Consider the following 22,517-nt stretch of genomic DNA (forward strand, 5'->3'; position numbering starts at 1 on the left):
TGCCAAATCCATCTTTTTCATATGCTGATTCAAATAAAGAAATCTGCCAATCGCATTCAGTTCAACTAGAACCACTAAACTATAGGCTCACCTTTGAGTATTAGGTCTTATCCTAAAGCAGGTCAAAAGTTAGCATCGAAAAGAGATAAAAAAAAAAAAAAGCGTTCAACTATAATTCTAACTAACTACCCTTTCAAAGCATGGCTTACTAATGATAAAAACAAGCAAACTAGTAAGACTGAAAATCCTAAATTTCATATGAATGGAAGTAAAAGAAATTGCTGACTTCAAATTACATTAACAAAATTAAGTTGTACTCAAATTTGCATTAACTGGTTATTCTGCAAACATGCCAAGAATTGTGACAACAAAACCCGTGGTTGGGGTTGGTTTTCACACTGCAGAGGTCTTTGAAAAATGATTTTGCAACAAAATATATTTAATTCAATGTCATGAAATTGTTGGAATCCATACCGGAAATACTTAAACTAACTTTGTGCAAAGTTTGGTATTGATTTAAGGAATAATATAAAATATGCTTATATTTCAGTCTATAACGTCAAAGGTTTGACAACCAAATCCGTTTTTTCCTAAACATATTTTAAAAATGGAACTAATTGAGACCTGACGTAATGTAAAAAATATTATATAGATTAACTAAAATCTGTATGTCAATTCGTGAATAAAAACTTTATTTACTTTTCTAGGCAAAATAACTAATTTAGATAAAACTTTCAAAAATTAAAGAGCAACCGTGGTGTAGCGGCTACACCACGGTTATAGATTTGGCCTCAGAACTATATACTCGTATATATAAATACATATATATATATATATATATATATATATATATATATATATATATATATATATATATATATATATATATATATATATATATATATATGTATATGTATATATATATATATATATATATCTATATATATATATACATATATATATATATATATATATATATATATATATATATATATATATATATATATATATATATATATATATATATATATATATAAATTGCATGTTTATAATGGATAACAAAAACATATTCCAAAGGTAACGATGTTTTCTTTTTTAACTCTAAAAACTTTACATTTTGTTATGAACATTAGTGTTAGGTTGCAGAAAAAAAGTATAGTTATTATAATTTATTTTTTTAATGATTTTAAATGATTCTTTTATATTCAGACTTTCAAAGTTGAATTACCAGATTAAGAAAAATGGTGACATGAGGAGGGGCACCAAGCTGTACCCCGCCGAAACAATGTCCAAGAAGTGAAAAAGATTTGTATACCAGACTCAACTACACAAGAAGAGTTAAATGAAATCATAACATGGGATTATAATACCCTAGTTAAATTGCAGTTGCATCTCAATCACACTGCTATGCAAATAGTTTCCTTTTTTAACTTTTAAAATTTAATACTTTTTTGTAAACATTAGTGTTCACAACAAACTATATAGTTTTTTAGGCTGCAAACAAAAATATAGATATTTCAATTTATTTTTTTAATGATATTTAATGATTCTTTTATATTCAGGATTTCAAAGTTGGATTGGAAAGCCTATTAGCTCAAAGATAAGGGCTTCAGTTCTTATTATGATTTCTAAAATAGAGTGTCATGGTTGTACTGGTTAGTCAATTCATAAACGAGATGGAGAAGGTTATAGTTAAAAGAAGAGTTGCCACCATTCGTAGTGAAGCGAATGACGCAACTACTAGTTGCTGCCTCTGCAGTCTGACCAGTTTTAACATGAATAACCTGCGGAAGCTTTATAGAGTTGTAACAGATCTTTCAGATATCAAATTATACATGGCCTATTCACACTTTATTTATAGATAAAGAGCATGGAGTGTTTCCTTAGCATAGCCTACAGGCTGGATTTTAAAAAGTGTATGGTAAGGGGAGAAGATAAGGAACTGCTCATGCTAAAATAAAAACGGATTGAAATAGAGTTGAGGGCTTGTCTTGGCATTTATCTTGATGTACCTTGATGAGACCTTGATGTACGAATATATGATATATCATCATCTAAATTCGTATTTAAAAAAAGGTTGTGTTAATAAAGTTCATTTTTACTGTACGTTATATGTTTATATTTACAATATCATAGAAATTAAGTTCAAAAAATGTAACAAAAAGAAAAAGTATATTGTCTTGAAAACCCATGACCACACTTTAAATAACTACCTATTTGATTATGACCACTCTAAGAAACCAAATTTGCCCAGATTTGAATTCCCAGACCTGAATTACTAATATTTAGACATAAGCATGTTCCATCTAATTGAAAAACCATTAGAGCATCCCTGGACCATCATTAATTACCCCTAAATTGACCAACTGAGCAATTGTTACCACTCCTCGAGTCTAATTATGCCTAACTTTGAATTCCCCGACCTCAATTACTTATACTTAAACATACAACATGCCCTATCTAATTTAAAAAACATCAGAACATCCCATAACTAACCTAAATTGATTACCTGAACGATCATGACAACTCCTAAAGACCAATTAGACTGAGATATAAATTAGCTAACCTCAGTTATCTATATTTAGACATACAATATATACTATCTAATTTAAAAGCTATGAGAACATCATGACCAGCCTTAACGACCTTTAAAATGACAACCTAACTATTATCAAAAAACATTAACTACAGCAGATTACGTTAAAATTAATAAAAAAAAACTTCACTTTAAGCTCTAAACAACTAAAATGTTACTAACCAATTAAAAGTCACCATAAAGTCTAAAATTGCTTTTAAACAAAGGCAAAGGTATGTAATACTATAATGTTAATTTGAGCACTCGTGGTGCAACGGCTTGCTTTGCTTTACGCTTGCTTTGAAATTAAGAGTTCCAAGGTTTAATGCCGGCTCTAGTAGTAAATGCATAATAGTAAGGCAAGTGGTGTGAACTTTATAAACTAAATTCTCTGCCATGGTGCTCTTTGACAAGACCTCTTGTCCTTCTTAAAAATTTTTACATAAATAACCAGAAAAAAAATTTATCGCATGTATTTTTTGAAATTTTATTGTTCTTTTTATCGGAAGATTTTTGAAATTTTTCAACCCTAAACCACCACACATTTTTTTGATAATGTTAATAGTTCTCTTCTAAGTTTTTTAAAAAACTTAGAAGAGAACTATAAACATCCAGCGAGCACTATTTACATCAAATATTTTGTATAATATAAAATAATAAGTATTTCTTACAACTATAGTTACAAAAAATCAAAATCAAATAAAACTTTTGATATTAAAGGTTTCTTATTTTTTCAAACCAATTATTTAATATCTTAGTATTGTCATAATAAATACAGGTTCATAATTTACAATAATTAGCAGATTAATTTTTGTGCTGTAATTTTTTAATATTTATAAGGCAAAGTTTGTAAAGATTACCTATTCCAACAGCATTACACTTAATCATATAAAAAAAATTTAAAAAACACCAAAATATTATTTTAACGCTATGATTTGGAACCAAAATTATAAAAGCTGATAAATACACCTATCTGAAAGTATTCCTAATACTATTGTGCCAGCTGCCCAGCCAATAAAAAGTGCAGAGTTTAAAAGAAAGGATTGCGTTTTCTTTTCACAAACAAGATTCCACTAAAAAAAAAATATGTTTTTAGATGTAAATAAATAAATAAATTTTTTAACAATATAAAAAAATTAATTTTTTTTACTTAATGACCTATGTAATGAAAATATTGTTTACTAACTGGTTACTACTGGGACAATATTAATGCTCATCTTTATCAACAAAAACTCATCGCACTCTGGCCTTAGTCTATACAGATAGATTAAGAAGATATGGGTATTAAAATAATGCATTGTAAACTAAAACTAATTTCTTTTGGATTAACAACTGTGTCTTATTTTTTTAGTTTAACATCTGTGCTTTTTAACTCAACCATCAATCTTTTTAAAAGTCTTTTTAGTTTAAAATATTGCTTTATGTTTAAAGAAAGGAGAAAGAGTTTAACCACGTTGTGACATTATAAATAAATTGGTCAACAATTGCAAACTCAACGCTAGTTGCTGCTGTTACTGATATTCTTTTAAGTTATTTAATAAATCAAGTTAAAATAATCATATGATATATGATAATGCAGCACCGGTTCTGTCGTACCGCCCAAGTATATATCAGCTGAAACCGGGGGTTGGAAAAGTTACAATAACTGTTTTCTGGCAAACAAGCTTTGCTGAACGATTGCAATGCGACGTTGTTTTGAATCGTATACAGTGCCTTCCATTGATTTTTAATAATTCGTAACTATATTTAAAAAACGCATAAAATCAGTGACATTTTGTTAATTGTTTTTGATCTACTAACAAACCAATGGTTCATCTTAAAATTGTATATCGACTATGTAAAACAACTTAGAATATGTGAAAATTATATTAAATTCAAATTAATTTATTTTAAAACTATTTATTATCAAAATAAAAATGTATGGGTAGTAGTAACAGTATTTAAAATAGCCAAACTGTAAAGGGACTTTCCAGATTAATATCGAAATAGAGAATAAAATCGAATTTGTGAAGAAATAATATCAAAGATCCTAAAAGTATTATAAGATCGAAATTAGATGAAACTGATTAACATCAAAATAATTAAAAATTGAATAATATCGAAAATTAAAAAAAAAGATTATGATTCAATTTTTTAATTGCTTGACTGCCTGCATAAACCAAACCCTCAGTCAATTTAGCAGCACTCTCTGCATGTTTTACCTAATTGTCACTCGATGTAGCAACACTCCTCACATGTTCTACCTCTTTGCTAGTTTTTCGATACTACTCCTAAATCCAAATTTCGATATTATTCCGTAAAGGCATTTTCGACATTATTCTCTTTAAATGAATTTCGATTTTTTTTCGAAATATTTTCATAAAATTAATTTTCGATATTAATCCCAAAAAAACATTTCGATCAAAAATATTTCCATATTAATCCATTTTTCGAGCAACTTTTTTTTTGATACTTTACTGCTTTCCCAAATGTATGTAAATGAGTCAGAGCCATGAATTAGGGATTTTATATATATATATATATATATATATATATATATATATATATATATATATATATATATATATATATATATATATATATATATATATATATATTCTTCCTGGTTGTAACTAGCAGTTTTATCAGTAAATGTTTTTAACGTTCTCTTCACAGCAAACATAGTTTCATTTAGTTTCAAGTTCTTTGCAACTTTTGTTGTCTCTATCAAAATCAGGTCCCAAGACAACCAGATTTGATCCAGATCCTTCAAAAGGCCATTTAGAATCTTAACTTTATCATCGAGAGTGAGTTGAGTGGATTAAAGCAGAAGACTCACGTTGTTAACTGCCCTCAAACCAAAAAAATCAAAAGAATTCATCCATTTAATTAGATAATGCACTTCATTACTACTTTTGCCTGAAAGGTCGAACTCTCTTAGACGATGTAATGATTTCAAGATCTCTCTAAGCTTTTTTACTTGACTGCTTCTATCCTTGAGCTCCATCGTGTAACAGAAAGTTTATGTAATGATTGGCTTGTCTCCTCCTGGAGAATTTTCAAACAAACTGGGCTGCAGCTGAACAGATTGTATAGCATTTGAATATTTCAAGAAAAGGATTTCGGAGGAGCCGACGATTCAGTAACGTGTACTGCACATAAGTTCAAACTGTGAGCAGAACAAGGAATGAAAATTGCTTGTGGATTATTCCGCCTAATTAAAGCTTGAACTCCATTGTAAATATTTGTCATATTAGAGCCATTGTATTAGCCTTGACCACAACGATTTTTGATGCCAAGCTCATTCTCTTTCAAAACATTCAATATCAACTTTGTTATATCAAATCTCTTCTTTTTTTCAAGTTATTCTAGCTTAAGAAAACTTTCTTTGACCTCCCACTGCTGATTATCGCTGGAATGCAAAAAACAAAAAATGAAAGTAATTTGCTCGCTGTGGGACGAGTTGTGAGTGCTGTCCGTGATGATAGTGAAATATATTGATTTTTCTCTTTCTGGAATAACTTCTCAAACCATAAATTTTCCGCACTCCTTGATAAATTCATTCTGTGATTTCCAGGATAAGTAATGAGCATGCATGCGTATTTTTTTCTTCTTGATGGTTAGCAAAAGATACATTTGATTTTGTAACATTTTATTGTGGCGAGCAATTAATTCGAGCGCTCCAGGGAAGTTTCTATTCCCATTTTTGAACAATTTTTGATTGGATCCTAATTGCAAACAAAAATATACCAAAATAGTAATCTATATTTATATTCAATTATAACTTATAATTTTGATTTCTTAAATTAAATATTAAATAATGCAAAATATAATTTAAAATTTAAAAACAATATTCTTTCCCATAAAAGCTAAACTTCTTGAAGCTAGAAAAATTGTGGCGTCAAGAATGCATTGCAAAATTACTTTCCAATGCTTTGTTTCATCTCCGATTTGTTTTTTTAACTAATGCTCAATGGACTTTAGACTTTTCAAGTGAATCGTATTGAATAATTTTGGTGAATATTGGTTAGTTAATGACTTTTAATGCAATCTTAAAGTTTTCTCCAATTTTCATGTACACCTCCACTCCAAGACAACAAAATGGATTGAACACCGGGTCTGGTTGAAAGAAGCAATCCAAAAAGGAAGCAAGGGAAACAAAAGAGTGATGCCACAGCCTTACTCCAAACGAACCAATTTCTTCTAACTTTTTCTCCGTTTCTTCGTACCTCTATAAAGATGTAAGTAGGGAGTTTGCGTTTTTTTGATCTCTTAGAAAATTGCTAGAAGACCCCATCAAAATTATATTCGTTCGATCAGTGTCTGATATTAATTTCCATAGAGCAGGATCGTTAAAGGTGGGTCTAGTTTGTATAGAAAGATCACTTTTATATATTTGTTGGTTATTGTGACAAACAACTACAAAATTCAACTGATTTTTTTTTAAAGGATGACGATTTTTGGGGTCATTGATATCACCGGCAAGAAAAGGTTTGTCGGAATTATGATCTGACAACTCATTAGAGTCAATGATACCGATCTCTATACCATATAACTATAAATAAATATTGGTAAATAGAACTAATTTAATTATTCTGTCATGGATGTCAAAAGGTTTAAAAATAATTTAACTACCTGCTTGCATTTATATTCGTTTTTTGTTCAAAGAACGCAATCTAAAAGTGTTCGTTTGTTTTTGGATTCGTTTTCTTTTTAAATCATTGCTCCTTTTTTTCCCAGCGGCTTCAGACAACTGGTTCAATCGTGGATGTCTTTGATTATTTATGTTAAAACTTATGACGATGCAAAGAAAGTAAATTTTTAAATTTTAAAAATTAAAAACTTTATAATAACTTTGGTGTTATTAATCGCAGTGCAAAAGTCAGTACTTAGTAAGTAAATATCCGCTGAAGATAAATTTCTTGTCGAAATATAATCGGAATGTATTTAATTTTTTTGTTTTCCTCGTAGTTAAAATATAGTCGGAGTAAAACGCAGATGAGTCAAAAACATATACACGCACAATAGTATCCACAGGGATGGAAATTTTAAGCAAAAATAAGTTAAATAACTAAAAGTTCGACTTTTAAAAACCGTTAAGTAAGAAAATAAAATTTTTTCATCGCTTTTTACTTGATTATGCAAACTGATGCAAACTGATGCCAACGAAAGCGCGTGCGTTTCAATGGAAAATGAAAACCTTCTAAAGTAATAATTATCCTATTTTAAATGTAGACAAAGTTTAAAACAAGAACATAATTAATACACAAAAATTGCTTAATCTTTAAATATGCCATCAGCTAAATTTTTTATCATTACAATAATTGTTTTAAGGCATATGTGATGCCCCATAGAATATAAAATGTATACTATTAATATATATATATATATATATATATATAAATATATATATATATATATATATATATATATATATATATATATATATATATGTATATATATATATATGTATATATATATATATATATATATATATATATATATATATATATATATATATATATATATATATATATATATATATATATATATATATATATATATAAGTATATTTATGTATATAGTTAAATTTGTATCGATTTTTTATTTAACGACTGAAAAAGAACCAAAAAATGACTAAATTATTTACAAAGCAACTAAAAACCAACTCGGAGATATTTTTCCAAGTTTGTTTTATCAAATAAATATTGAGACTTCGTGGGTAAATCTTGTTGTTAAAAGAAATTTGAAATTTTTTACGCAATGTTTGTACAAATGTTTTTTTTTTTTTTTTTTTTTATCGTTTTAAGGAAGACTTACGCAATAATTATGAAATATTTATGGAATGTATGTCATTTTTGTAGAATGAAAAATGTGCAAATTACTTTTTGCACATTTTTCATTCTACCTCTACGACAAATGGAAACTAATTTAGTCATTTAATTAAATTTTTTAATGGAAACATATAATAATTTCTTTTTAGATTGTTTACCTCTACAGTAAATGAAAACTCTTTTGGCAGGATGAATTCCCAAGAGCTACGATTCATGTGACAATTTGCGTCGTAAAGATCGTCTCCAATAGAAAAAATGCCATCCATTTTACAGTCTGTATTGTTCCCCTTAACACATCTCCATGGCGATAAATAACCAACAAAAGATGTTATTAAAACCTGGTATGCTGTCGGAACATACATCAGAAAAAATAAAATTAACAACGAAATCTGAGCTCTCTCAAACTGTCCGATTCGAATTAAAATGTCATCAACAACCATCTCTCTACATGGAGCTTCCCAATCATTAGCTTCTTTCGTACAACCCTCGACTGGTTTTGTTTCTGACATCTCTTCCAATGTCTACAATCAAATATTTATCAAATCAATGCTTTATAAACTGGTAACTTTCCATTAGTAAAGTTTACGCTATGTATTTAGGTTAAACAGTAAAAAAATGTTAACAAAATTCTAATAATAATAATAAACAAAGTTGACCTCAGACATTTCTTTTGAGGCCTCACGCATTTCTTTAACAGTCTTGCACATTTCTAGTACACCCTCTTCTTTTAGCTGAAATTTTAAGTTGTCAAACTTAACCTCAATATATGCTTTGTTTTTAATAAACAGTGTTCATCGGAAGGGTTGATGACGTCAACTTATTAAATTTTTCTTGTTCTTGCTTGATTATTTGCTTTTTTATAACTAATTTAAGTATCATTTACATCTTGGTTAGTTATAAACACAGCAAATTTTTAACTGTGAACAAAAACAAGGGCAAATTAATAACAAATGAATAAGCAAACAAACACAATTGTAAAAATAAATGAACAAATACGATTCAAGGTAGTAAGTATAATTTAAAAAAATGATTAAACGGGCATATTTGAGTAATTAGTGACATTTGTTGATGTTGTACTTTTATGTACTTTAAACTTTATTTACTAGCCATTGTTTTTATTAAACTTTACCCTTACCTTATTAATTAACTAATTTACCTAATTAACTCCCCTTAATCAACTTTTAAATTAGAATTAAAATTTCATGGAAACTTTTATCTCTGGGTATTTGCAAGGAAATTTTCCACTTTAAATTCTCGGAAAGTATAGAAACTTTCAGAAAATAAATATTTATTCTTGTAGTAAAGTTTTTTAAATTGTTGTATATACTTTATCCCGTTGTTTTATATATAGTTTCTCAACCTGAACCTCAACCAATTTAGCTAACTAATTTGCCATCTACAGATCCGTAACCGCCGGGAAGGCCAGGGAAGCCCAGGCCCCCCAATAATTAAATTTTTTTTATTTTTATAAGAAACCACTATTGTGAAATATATAGAATGACTTTATTTCTATAGCATTTATTTTCTTGAGATAAGCTTAAAATCTGCGAAAACCTTACATTTTCTCATTTTTAATTGCAAAAAATGAAGTATTTATTTTAATGCGCGTGAGGTTTTTACTCATCTCATCATTAATTCGATTGTCAAATCGAATAATGTTATTATCAACATTTTTTTCGAATTATTATCGGCATTCTATTAGAAGGCAATTGTTTATTTGTTTGTTTGTTTTGCTGAAAATAAGAGTTGTTGAGATATTTAAAATATATATTTATATTTTATTATTTATATTTTTAAAATATATATGAATATATATAGATATTTAAAAGTATATGGTTTTAGATGGTCATTAAACTTTTTAAATTACATCTCTGAACTCTACCATAAGTGTACCCAAAAACTAATATAAAAAGGTTTGTTATTATAAGTTATAATTTTCAAATCTTTTCTTAATTATAAATCTCCCCCCACCCCCTCCTTTTTTTTTCAATGGAAGAAAGCCCAGCCCTCCCCCCCCCCCCTTCCATATCAAAATTGTGGTTACGGCACTGATCTATAATATGAAGGATCATATATTTTTCACATAAAACTTACATTAGAGTACAATTTCATGGTACAATTTCGAAATTTTTATTAATTTAAATTTTTATTAATTTAAATTTTTATTTCATTTTTTAATTTCGAGAAAATACTGGAATTAAAATATTTTATTTACAAGGTTGCACAATACTAAACCTTTTTGTCGTCGTCATTTTATTATTTATAAGTCTTTACTTACAAAAGAATTAAAGAATAAATAAAAAGATTAAAATAACTTTTTTTTTTTTTTTTTTTTTGATTGAGATTAAAAGTCTCTCACATTTTTCTAAAGCGAACTTAAGGACAATGTATAAACATTTACTGTTTACATTCTCTCATGAAGAGAATGCTATATTTTTATTTGGCTCGCGGCGCTAACATCAGCAATAAACCCCCCGATTGTCAGTTTTAACACTTGCGAGTAAAAAAGCGTGTTTAAATTAAACTTAATTTCAACGGAAACCAGATTGAAACAACTGTAAAGATTTAACAACTAATGTTTATGACCAATCCAGTGTTTATTGTAAATCGGTTATCTTTTCCCAATGATCTGACAAGTTAAAAAAGCTTTGCATTAAACTTTTATATTTAGATTTAACACTATGTCTGTCGAAAGAAACAAAGGGTTCTGGAATAAAGTCAACTTTTGAAAGACGTTGGTTTGCCGATGTTATTGGTAATAGTAATAAGGTGGTGTTTTATTTAGTTTTATTTTCTATTTATATTTGAATTGAATATTTATAGCTTTAAAATGTAGTATTATTTCGCAATACTATTGTTAATTAGTTAATCCTAATAACTATAACAATAATTATGATAATATATAATAATATAATTATAGTTATATTAATTATAATTATATTGAATATATTCATTCATTTATTATTAAATATATATATATATATATATATATATATATATATATATATATATATATATATATATATATATATATATATATATATATATATATATATATATATATATGCATATATATATACACATGTATATATGTACACACACACACACACACACACACACACACACACACACACACACACACACACACACACACACACACACACACACACACACACACACACACACACACTCTGAGGGTTTAATTTGTTTGTTTTTTAACTATTCTTCATTTTAATCTTTTCTTCTTCTGAAAAACTGGTTGGATTATATACTTTGGGTGTCTAAAATGTATTTGAAAAGTTTACATCAAAATATGTACAAGTAATTTAGTGTTGATCTATAACTTTCCTTTGGTTTTTAGATTAGCAGTCTACTAATACATTTTGCACATTTAAATCCATAAACTATCAACTTTTATACATCCCTTGCATGTTCTCTCCCTATTTCATAATAATGTCAGTAATTATGTTTTCTGTGATAGCTATGTACACATTTTCATTTGTGTGTGTGTGAGTGTGTGTTTGTGTGTGTTTGTGTGCATGAGTGTGCTTGTGTGTGTGTGTGTGTGGGTAAAACAAATATAAACAATCTTGGATTTTATGCAAACAATTTTTATTATGTTTTAAGGACTATAAAGAACACTCCAATATGGAACAGTTAATGCTCTCCATAGGAAACTGGCAAAAGGGCAAGCCACCTGTTTAATGCCAATTATTTTCGTTGCAGATCTATAGATCTATTGCTGCATTGTGTTCAGCATACGGAGGAAAGAAGGAGATAGTGACATGGAGGAGAAAAGCTTCTATAAAAAAGTTGGTTATTATAATTAATCAAAAGGCTACTATAGAAAAAGTTTTTGATCCATGGAGATTGCAAGGGATTAACTATTTATTAAAGCGAGTTTATAAAAAAAGAAAAAGTGGTGTCAGTAACAAAACAATACATGAATTTACTGGAAAAGCAATTATTTCATAACATCAAAAACCCCTTTAAAGTTTGAGTATTATTTAAATAAAAACGTAAAAGTTTTTTATTATATTCAAAGGTATGATGCAAATAGTTTTATTATTGATGGAACAGTTCAATCTTTAATGAACCACTAGCATTATCATCTGAGAAAAGTCTCAAAGATTAAATTAACACACACACATGCACACATATATATATAAATATATATATATATATATATATATATATATATATATATATATAAATATATTTACATATGTATATATATACATATATATATATACATATGTATATATATACATATGTATATATATACATATGTATATATATACATATATATATATATATATATATATATATATATATATATATATATATATATATATATATATATATATATATATATATATATATGTAAAGTATTGTTGCTATAGGTTAGCCCTCCATTTATGGATTCTTTCCTTTTTCTAAATAGGCAGTTATGTAATTTTTTAAAAATAGTTTTTATTCAGCTTCTAAAATTTAATTTTTAGGTACTATATTTTCTTTGTAGTGATGCTACAAGAGTCAAGAAAGTACAAGCTAAACTGCACTTTTAGAAATGATTTCAAAAGTTTAACATCTGTTGGATGTTTATTTTTTAAATCATAAACTAAGTGATGCAGTGATAAATAAAGATTTTATGAATCAAGTAACAAAATTTGAAGGTATTATTTTATTATTATTTACTTAGCATTGCATTTTGTTACATAAACCATTGAAATGCTTTTAAATAAATTTGTGGCTATGAAAATAGCCATTTTTAAGTTTTTTTGTTTCCAAGAACTACTACTATATAAATTATCTAAATGTCGTATTAACATGGCTCTACTTCCTTCCGAAGATTGGTTTCATTTAGATAACTCAGACTTTAAGTCCTCGTTTGTCATATCCTGAGGTACAAGATCTTTACAATTAGAATTAAGCGTTAGTTATACACTTATGATTTTGTAGAAGAACATCATTGGGAAACACTTGTGTACATAATGGGCACCTAACAGGCTTTACCATATCAAAGATTAATCCAAATATTTCTTTTTTAAAACACATTCCATTAAAGGAAAACAGTCAATGCAATTTTGACAGAGCTCATCAAAATTGAGAGTACAAGAACAGGAACATTGCATACTATTACTTTGAACTGGCTTTTGAGATACGCAATGAGAGTGGTTTGTAGAAATGAACAGAAAATGGTAAGGAATATAAAAATTTCATACTAAGTTAGTTCGCATTAACTGGAACCATTTATTTTTATTATCATGCAAATCAGATCTATTACTTTCAAATCGTAACTGCATTTTGATTTCAGAGTGCTTTGACTCTTTACCTTGAATTGAGATCATTATGTAACCAATGCCAAATTTTTTATAAGATTCTGCAATAAAAAATGGAATAGTAGAACCTACTGTCGAAACGGTAACATTGCAATTTTGTGCAAAAAACAAGAAAAACAAATCAAAATATCGTTGACACACTGTAAAAACATCAGCAGGATAACTGGTACTTTTTACATCAACTGTGTTTATTAACACACCAATATCTCGCAACATTTCACAAAGTTTTGAGAGTGCTAAACATCTTAATGGACTTTTTAATGGACCAGTTTCATTTTCCATAGCTAAAATATCTACAATTCGATTGTTATACCGTTTAAGTGATATAGCCTGAGCACCAATTAAACAAGTTTTTAACTTTTTGAACCAACTATTTACTACACTATAATGTTCTTCTATGCCTTTAGCAATAAATTTAATGCCACACCCAACTTCTCCACCCTTGTTGTTAACGGGGTTCTTAAAGCAGAAATAAGTTCTTTAAACTTATTAGGACGCACTGCTTCTTTGTATAAAAGATCTAGATTTTAAAATATAAATTTTATGAGACAACGTAAAGTATAAGACTTAAAATAACTTAAAACTTAGTCATAAGAAATATATAGTCTGGAAACAAACAATAGCACTTTGTTTATGTTTTTCTTCAAGAAACTACTCGTTTTTAACTTCCAAAGGTGCAAACAAAAATATTTCATTACAAAAGTATTGATCTCATTTTTCTGCTTACTTTTATATTAAATTAAACTGCTGTTATTTGAATACAATTTGTTTTGTTCTTATTTACTCTTGCAAGCTTTGCATCGTTAAAAAAAAAAAGATTTATTAATTATTTAACTTGCAAGAATAAACATTTATAACTGATAAAGTTAACAGAATCTGAATGATAAGTTAATTATTTTTTAGTAAAATTAGACATTGTCTAATATTACTAAAAGATGTTCAAAAGCCTATGAAATAACTTTTCTTCAGCCTAACAAATGCTTTTAAAATAACTATGAAAATTAAAGATGAAAAAAAAAATACAGATATATATATATATATTTATATATTTATATATATATATATATTTATATATATATATATATATATTTATATATATATATATATATATTTATATATATATATATATTTATATATATATATATATATATTTATATATATATATATATATTTATATATATATAGATATCCGAAAGGTCTGGTGAGCACAAATGATATTATTATTTTAGTGAAATAAAAAACACTTTTTAGTTTAAAATACATGTTTCAAACTTACAAAGTTCATTATCAGTTTAAAATGACCAATTTAAAATTTTTCAATATATAGGTTACAAAGTAATTAAAAATTCATTAAAAAGTGCTGTTCAAAAAAAAACTTTTTATAATATATAACTAAAATAAAAAATATAATACAAAGGAAATAATAAAAATATACTCAAATTTATAGTTAACATTTATTACACAAAAGGTATTGTACAATATAAATATTACAATAGTACAATAATTTATTACACAAAAGGACAGGGTGTTAATATAAATTAAATTAGAACAATTCAATAATTCTGTGCCTAACTTGTTTGTTTAACTCAGGGTTGTGCCATTTTATATAAAGACTTTCTTACCTTTTACCTTTTACTTCTGAACAAATTATAAAAAATTAATCTAAATTTTAATTAACTTAGGATGAATTAGAAATTTTAAGGAGCGGGCTCAACCACTCCATACCCCCAGAAAGGTTGAATAAAAGTGATATTTTTACTTCTTTTGAAATGATTTATCAGTCATTAAATGAAAATATTATTAATAAAAAAAAATTCTAATAAAGTTTTAACAGAATTAACACATATTGCTAATACATATTATTTTAATTATAAACCATCTAAAAGCACTTTGCGCAAACATGGGATTATTAAAAAACTAAGAAAAAATAAAATGTTAGTTATTGTAAAACCGGATAAAGGTAACGGTGTGATTCTATTAAATAGAACTGACTACGATAAGGCAATCTATTTAATTATAAATGATGGAAATAAATTTAAACTTCTTGACAAAGATCCTACAAAATTCACGCAAGGACAATTATATCAATTTCTTTAAAAATTAAACAAAGAAAATTTTCTTACTACTGAACAATATAAAAAAATATGTACCCCACAGATTCTCATCCTGTGAGAATTTATGGGATAGCCAAAATGCATAAAAAATTCAATAATATTCCAAAATTTAGACCTATTATATCTTCTATAAAATCTTATAATTATAAATTAGCAAAATTCCTTAGCAACTTAGTTCAACCATGCATAAACAATAAATATTCACCTAAAGATTCTTTTTCATTTATCAATGACCTTAAATTAAATAATTTTAAAGGAACTCGTATTGTTTCATTTGATGTCAAAAATTTATTCACTAACATACCTAACATTATAGTTAGATGAAACTATTGAAATAGCAGTATTACAAATATTTCAAAACTACCCTGAACTAAAAATTTCCAAAAAAAACTTAGTTAAATTATTTCACTTTGCCACAAGTAATACACATTTTTTTTTTAATGGTCAATATTATGACAAAATTGACAGAGTTGCAATTGGCTCTCCTTTGGCTCCTGTGTTAGCTAATCTATTTATGGGTGAATTTGAAAACAAATGGATTGAAAAGTATAACGGCACTCAGCCATTGTTTTATAGGAGATACATTGATGACATTTTCGCATCTTTTCCATCTAAAAATGACAGTGTAAATTTTTTTAATTATATTAATTCTAAACTCCCGAATATTAAATTCATTTATGAACATGAACAAAATGATAAATTACTTTTTCTTGATGTTTGCATTGAAAACCAAAATAACTATATATATATATATATATATATATATATATATATATATATATATATATATATATATATATATATATATATATATATATATATATATATATATATATATATATATATATATATATGTATATATATATACATATATATATATATATATATATAAATATATATATATATATATATTTATATATATATATATATATATATATATATATATATATATATATACATATATATATATATATATATATATATATATATATATATATATATAAATATATATATATATTTATATAAATATATATATATATATTTATATATATATGTATATATATATATATTTATTAACTATATATATATATATATATATATATATATATATATAGTTATTTTGTAAATTTTTTTGAAAACCAAAATAACTATATATGTATATATATATATATATATATATATATATATATATATATATATATATATATATATATATATATATATATATATATATATATATATAGTTAACCAAAATTGATGTTTGTATTGAAAACCAAATATATATATATATATATATATATATATATTATATATGTATATATATAATATTACTTTAAATGATGATGTATTCTATATATTAATGTATGTAGCTATATAATATATATCAATGTGCATAAATATGTAATATGCTTTGATATATATTATATAACTACATTAAATATATATATATATATATATATATATATATATATATATATATATATATATATATATATATATATATATATATATATACATATATACTTAAATATATGCATATATACTTATATTTTTATATATTATTATAAAATTCTTTATAACTACTTCAGCTATGTAAAATAAATTTTTAAAGCTGATCTTTTCTAACAGACTTATAAAGTAATCTTTTCTAACAGATAAGAAAAATAATTCATATTAAAATTTTTTAAAACTATTCTCATTAAATCTCAAAACCAATCTTCAGTTCAAACTCTTAATAAGAGTAATGTTAAATAAAGTTTTGTTTACCTTTTTGTGGTAAACAAAACTTTATTTAACATTACTCTCATCTTCAGTGAGTCGTTGTTACGAGTTTCAACATAAAACAGTATAGCAATAGAAACCACCTTTTTTTCCTGACTGTTTATTCTTATGACTATGCTAAAAATGGAGATTAAAATATTACCAAGCAATTGCTGCCAACAGTTGATTTCTTAATGTAGAGGTTCTCCTGAAATCGATGAGTAAACTTGCCAATCACAGGATCGCCTAGCTGCCTTATCCCATTGCTAGCCATAAATTCTAATATCACTTTGTGCTGCAACTTTTCTTTTGAAGTAGAAGAAAACGTTTTTTTTTTAAATGCTCTAACTTTTTTATTTCAATTTTCCATGATTTTGTAGTGGGCATTGTATATGTTGTATCACTACCACGACTAATTGTTGCACCACATTTATTAAATTGATTTTTATGCACATATGCAAATGGTGATGGGTAAGTTGCAATGCATAATAAACAATTACTAGCAAATATAACCCATGCAGTATCAGCGAATGGTGTGAATTCAAATGTTGATTTTTCATTGTTGATATCAAATGTGTTTCCTTCAATAAGCAACATTTCATCAGTGTGTTGTCTCCAAAGCATCATGCATACGTCATCCTTTTCCCCAGCTGTTACTGCATGCAGAAGATAGTGAAATTGGCGGTTTCGAACTCTTTCACTAAAGTTTAAAAATGACAGTGTTCCAATAGACATAGTTTTTTCTTTTGATTCAGGAGCTCCATTATCAGAGAATTCGACAACATAGTGATTTCTATTATCATTAAACCATTTCAGCTTAGATTTTAATGAATCAACTTAGGAATGTAGATTTGCAATCATTGTAATTAAACCTGTTATAGTTCGAGAGGCACCACAACATTCGGCAATTACACTTACATCAACAATATCTTAAGAATTTACAAACTGAGTTTGTAAATTCTTTAGATGTTGACAAAGGCTATATCAAACAGCTTTGTTTGATATAGCCTTTGTTTTAATATCAATATTGTATTCACCATAGTCAATGTTAATAACATTTTTACTAGTATGATTTTGAAAGCTGTGTACTTGAATACGACACATTAGTGAGTACTTATGGCTAGAAAGATGTACCGTGTACTTTGTGGCAACAGCTTCTTTCATTGCATGCTCTGTCTGTGCTCCTTTAGTATTTATTCTGCAATAAAGTTTTTGAAGAAACTGACCATGTTTGTAGGATAAAATAGATTCTTCCATATTTTTTGAGGAGGCAGAAGTAACTCATAAATCCCAACATACATAAATCAGGCCTCAGTGGCCACCATGGAGATATTTCATAACATTATACGTATCATGGCATCGTCTGTATTATGCAGATCTTGTATTACTGTATATCATTGAGGCATCAGTTGGCACATTTTCTTTTCTTGTTTGTGCATAACCTTTCTTCTCAAATAAAATAGAAACTTGCATATAACTTGTAAGTAGTTTATCATTTTTTTGGCTATGTACAAAAGTATTTTGTACATAGTCAAAAACAAAGACTTTGTAGTTGTACTTTTTTCTGTTTAACTTTGTCAAGCAACATCATACATTCTGACTCTATAAATAAATAATCAGTATAAGTAAAACATTAACTTATATTAAACAAGTAGAACACACGCTAAGCAAGTGGATTTCAAGTTTACTTTTAAAAATCCCTTGGTTTTGTAAACTGCTAAATTAAGTTAAAAAATAAATAAAGTTCCATAAAATTGCTCACTAAATTTATTTTCACTTTTATCAATAAATAATGACGGATAATAAAATCATAGGTTGTTAGATTGATATAATCGATATTAGAAAAAAAAATTAAAAAGACAGGAAAAGTTATTTGGAAAAAAATGAGGTAATATTTTGATACATAGTGTTATTTAACCCTTTAACAACTATGGGACACTGGTGTCCCACATTTTCAATATGGTGTGTTTACATAAACCATCCAGGTCATATTTTAAAAATGCGCTTAGTCTAATATGGGTTTCAAAGGGTTAAAAGAAACAATAATTATTAACCTATAATACAAATTGCTGCTTATTTCATTCAAAGTAACAATTTGTATATAAGAAATTATTAAATAGGAACTATTTAAAACTTTCAAAATTAAAACTCACCCGTTTCATTTAATAACAGTTGCAATTTCTCATAAGCATTATGTAACTCATTGTTATTTTGACTCAGTAAAATTGATTTTTTGCAACTGTTTTGATACTCGATTTTTTTGTTGTTGAATTTTTTCTTACAATATCAAATGTTCTGTCTCTAGAAAAAAAATATTTCCTTCTTTTATTATTACTCATATAATAATACATATTTATACAAACATAATAATAATTTTTACTACTACTGTAATTTTTTTTGGTCTCTATTTTATAAAAACTATTTAAGTATTATTACTACTAGTACTGTAGTTACAACTTTAAATTATCATTATTTAATACTATTTTATCGATAGATTATTATTATTTTTATTTTTGTTAATTCTACTACTATTGTCATGAATTTTTTTAAATTTTGTTACCTTTTTTTTTTTATATAGATCATATCAAGCTAACAACCTATGCTTTTACTATCCCTCGTTATTTATATATAGAGTTTAAAAGTGAAAATAAGTTTAGTGGGTAATAAAGAAATTATATTGAAATAAACTTTTACCCTTTTGTTTTCAATATTTCGTGCAATATAGATATTCCTTCCTTTTCATGATTAAAATTCCTTATTGGTCTAGTCTTGTTAAATAAGAATGACTCATTAAAGGAACGTTTACTATCACATTTTGATGAATGACCAGAAATTTTTGAGCAGTTTCTTTTTTTCCCACAAAGCCTGAATGAGATAAAAATATATTTGCGTTAAAATATTTTAATACTATATATATCTTAATATGATAAAATAAAAAAATAAAAAAATGAAATTAGTGTTTTGGATGATCTGATTCCATTTCCTCGCTGCACATTGCAAGTTGAGAGATTTGTAAACAAATTTTTTTTTTTTTTTAATAAATCTTAAAAATTTTAAATCTTAAAAATAAAATTTTTTAACTGCCTAATTATAAACTTTGTAATTTATACAAACATGAAAAAAAAAGAATATTATTTCAAGAATTTTGTAATATTATTTTAAAATTTCAAAATTTTATCAAAATACAATTAAAAAAAAAAAAATGGCTGCCAATAATTTTTCTAGAAAATCACATGGAAACATTAAAAATAAACTGATACTTCACTTCCACTACATTTATAAAAAAATTTCACAAACAATCTTTGGTGTGTTAGGACAATATTTAGTTAGAGATTTTAAAAATGATTCATTATTTTAGGTTTTAAGGCTTTTAGAAAGCTTTAGCAAGAAAAAATCAAATATCTCAAGAAATACAAATTAACTTTTGAAATCTCTAGCTAAAAAGAAAGATCGTAATCCAAGTATCCTTTTTAGATATTTAACAATGTGTATGGAAGAGGTAACATAACGGTTTATCGAGCACCTTTTTTGAGGCATATTTGTAAAGCCTTAAATAACACGATTAATGCGTAAATAAAAATATGTTCTTCCACAAACAAAACATTAAAATATTCACTTTTTGAACAAAAAATTCATAAATCTTACTTATTTAATTAACTATAGAATGGATTAAACGTAGAAAAATTCCAGTCTAAATGATACTTAAAACTAAAACGGTCGCGCAAACATTTATAAATTCGCGTTGAAAGATATTTAAGCCGTTATCGCCGTGGGCTGATATTATATCAATATGAAATGCAGACCTCATACTGATATTTTCACCAAAAACTCTGCAACTAAAGTAGATATCCCAAGCGTCCAAATAAAAAAAACACCTTCATTAGAAGCGCAAACCTTACGCTGGTGCTCGCGCCAAGTTTAGCACACAAAAAATCTGCAACTAAGTAGGTTGTTGCTATGCAAAAAAAAAAAAAAAAAAAAGGTTGTTGCTATGCAAAAAAAAAAAAGATAAATTCCAAGAGTGTTTTTTTACAAGTTGCTCGCATCTATGTAAGTTTGTTTCCATGGTTTGTTTCCATGGTACTACAAGCCAGCTAGCATTCATAAAATCTTTTTTCGTGGTTATTCAGTTATCTGAAAAGGCTCATGAATAACAAACAAATAAACTATTTAAAAAATATCGTGAACATTTTACTCCTAAAATGTCAAGAGTAAAGAATAATGAAGACTTACAAAGTCAATTATTATGTTCATCTGATCAATTTAAAAGCTGTTAAAGAAAACCAGTACCAAATTTTATTAAGATTCGACATCCATATGAAACAACTATTAATACAATCAAGCTTTAGTTATGATGTCTAAGTTACATTTTTAAATGGAAAAATTAGATATCCGTAGCAACCAAATAAAAAAATACCCGAAAAAAACATATTTAAACAAAAGTAATCATACATTTATTCTTTATAGATATACACATTATATAGGCTATACGGTAAAATAAAAATTCTAGACTATTTTTAGTTATTTTTTAATAAATAGTTTAGTGTACAATAAAAATAATCATATTTCAACTTTAATAAAAGTATTATTTAATTTATTATGGACCAAATTTAAAGTTATTGATATATTAATTAAGATTTGCAAGAAGTTTTTTGATCAAATATTGAAAAAGTAAAAAAAAGGTATATAAAAAGTACAGTTTTCACCATTAAAATAACAGCAATACAATTAATGCTACTATTTATATCGCGCTTCTAATACTTAAACTGATGTAAAAATATACAAATTAGCGTATTATAGTTTTAATTCAGTTATTATACAACTTAGCAATAATATATATAATAAAATTTATTATACTGTTACACTTAAAAAAACAGTTCACTACGCTTACTGGGCTACTGTAAAGAGTAAG

At 26.1% G+C, this 22,517-nt stretch overlaps 1 protein-coding gene across 3 annotated transcripts in view; it reads right to left on the reverse strand.

Moving 5' to 3' along the window:
- LOC136072083 (solute carrier family 22 member 15-like) overlaps positions 1–22,517 on the reverse strand; it is a 68,973-nt gene that overhangs the window by 45,550 nt on the left and 906 nt on the right. The window contains exons 1-6 of one of the 3 annotated variants that reach the window (XM_065820279.1): positions 21,251–21,339; positions 20,300–20,470; positions 19,759–19,906; positions 9,045–9,119; positions 8,547–8,909; positions 3,545–3,648 (exon numbers count right to left, since the gene is read on the reverse strand). In XM_065820279.1, coding sequence (XP_065676351.1) covers positions 3,545–3,648; positions 8,547–8,909; positions 9,045–9,119; positions 19,759–19,767 — 551 coding nt within the window. In that variant the 5' untranslated portion in view covers positions 19,768–19,906; positions 20,300–20,470; positions 21,251–21,339. Of the gene's footprint in view, positions 1–3,544; positions 3,649–8,546; positions 8,910–9,044; positions 9,306–19,758; positions 19,907–20,299; positions 20,653–21,250; positions 21,340–22,517 lie in introns of those variants that run through there. The other 2 variants (XM_065820281.1, XM_065820280.1) reach the window with 2 other exon arrangements.

Source organism: Hydra vulgaris, chromosome 15 (genome assembly GCF_038396675.1).
Source record: "Hydra vulgaris chromosome 15, alternate assembly HydraT2T_AEP".
Classification (NCBI taxonomy): domain Eukaryota; kingdom Metazoa; phylum Cnidaria; class Hydrozoa; order Anthoathecata; family Hydridae; genus Hydra; species Hydra vulgaris.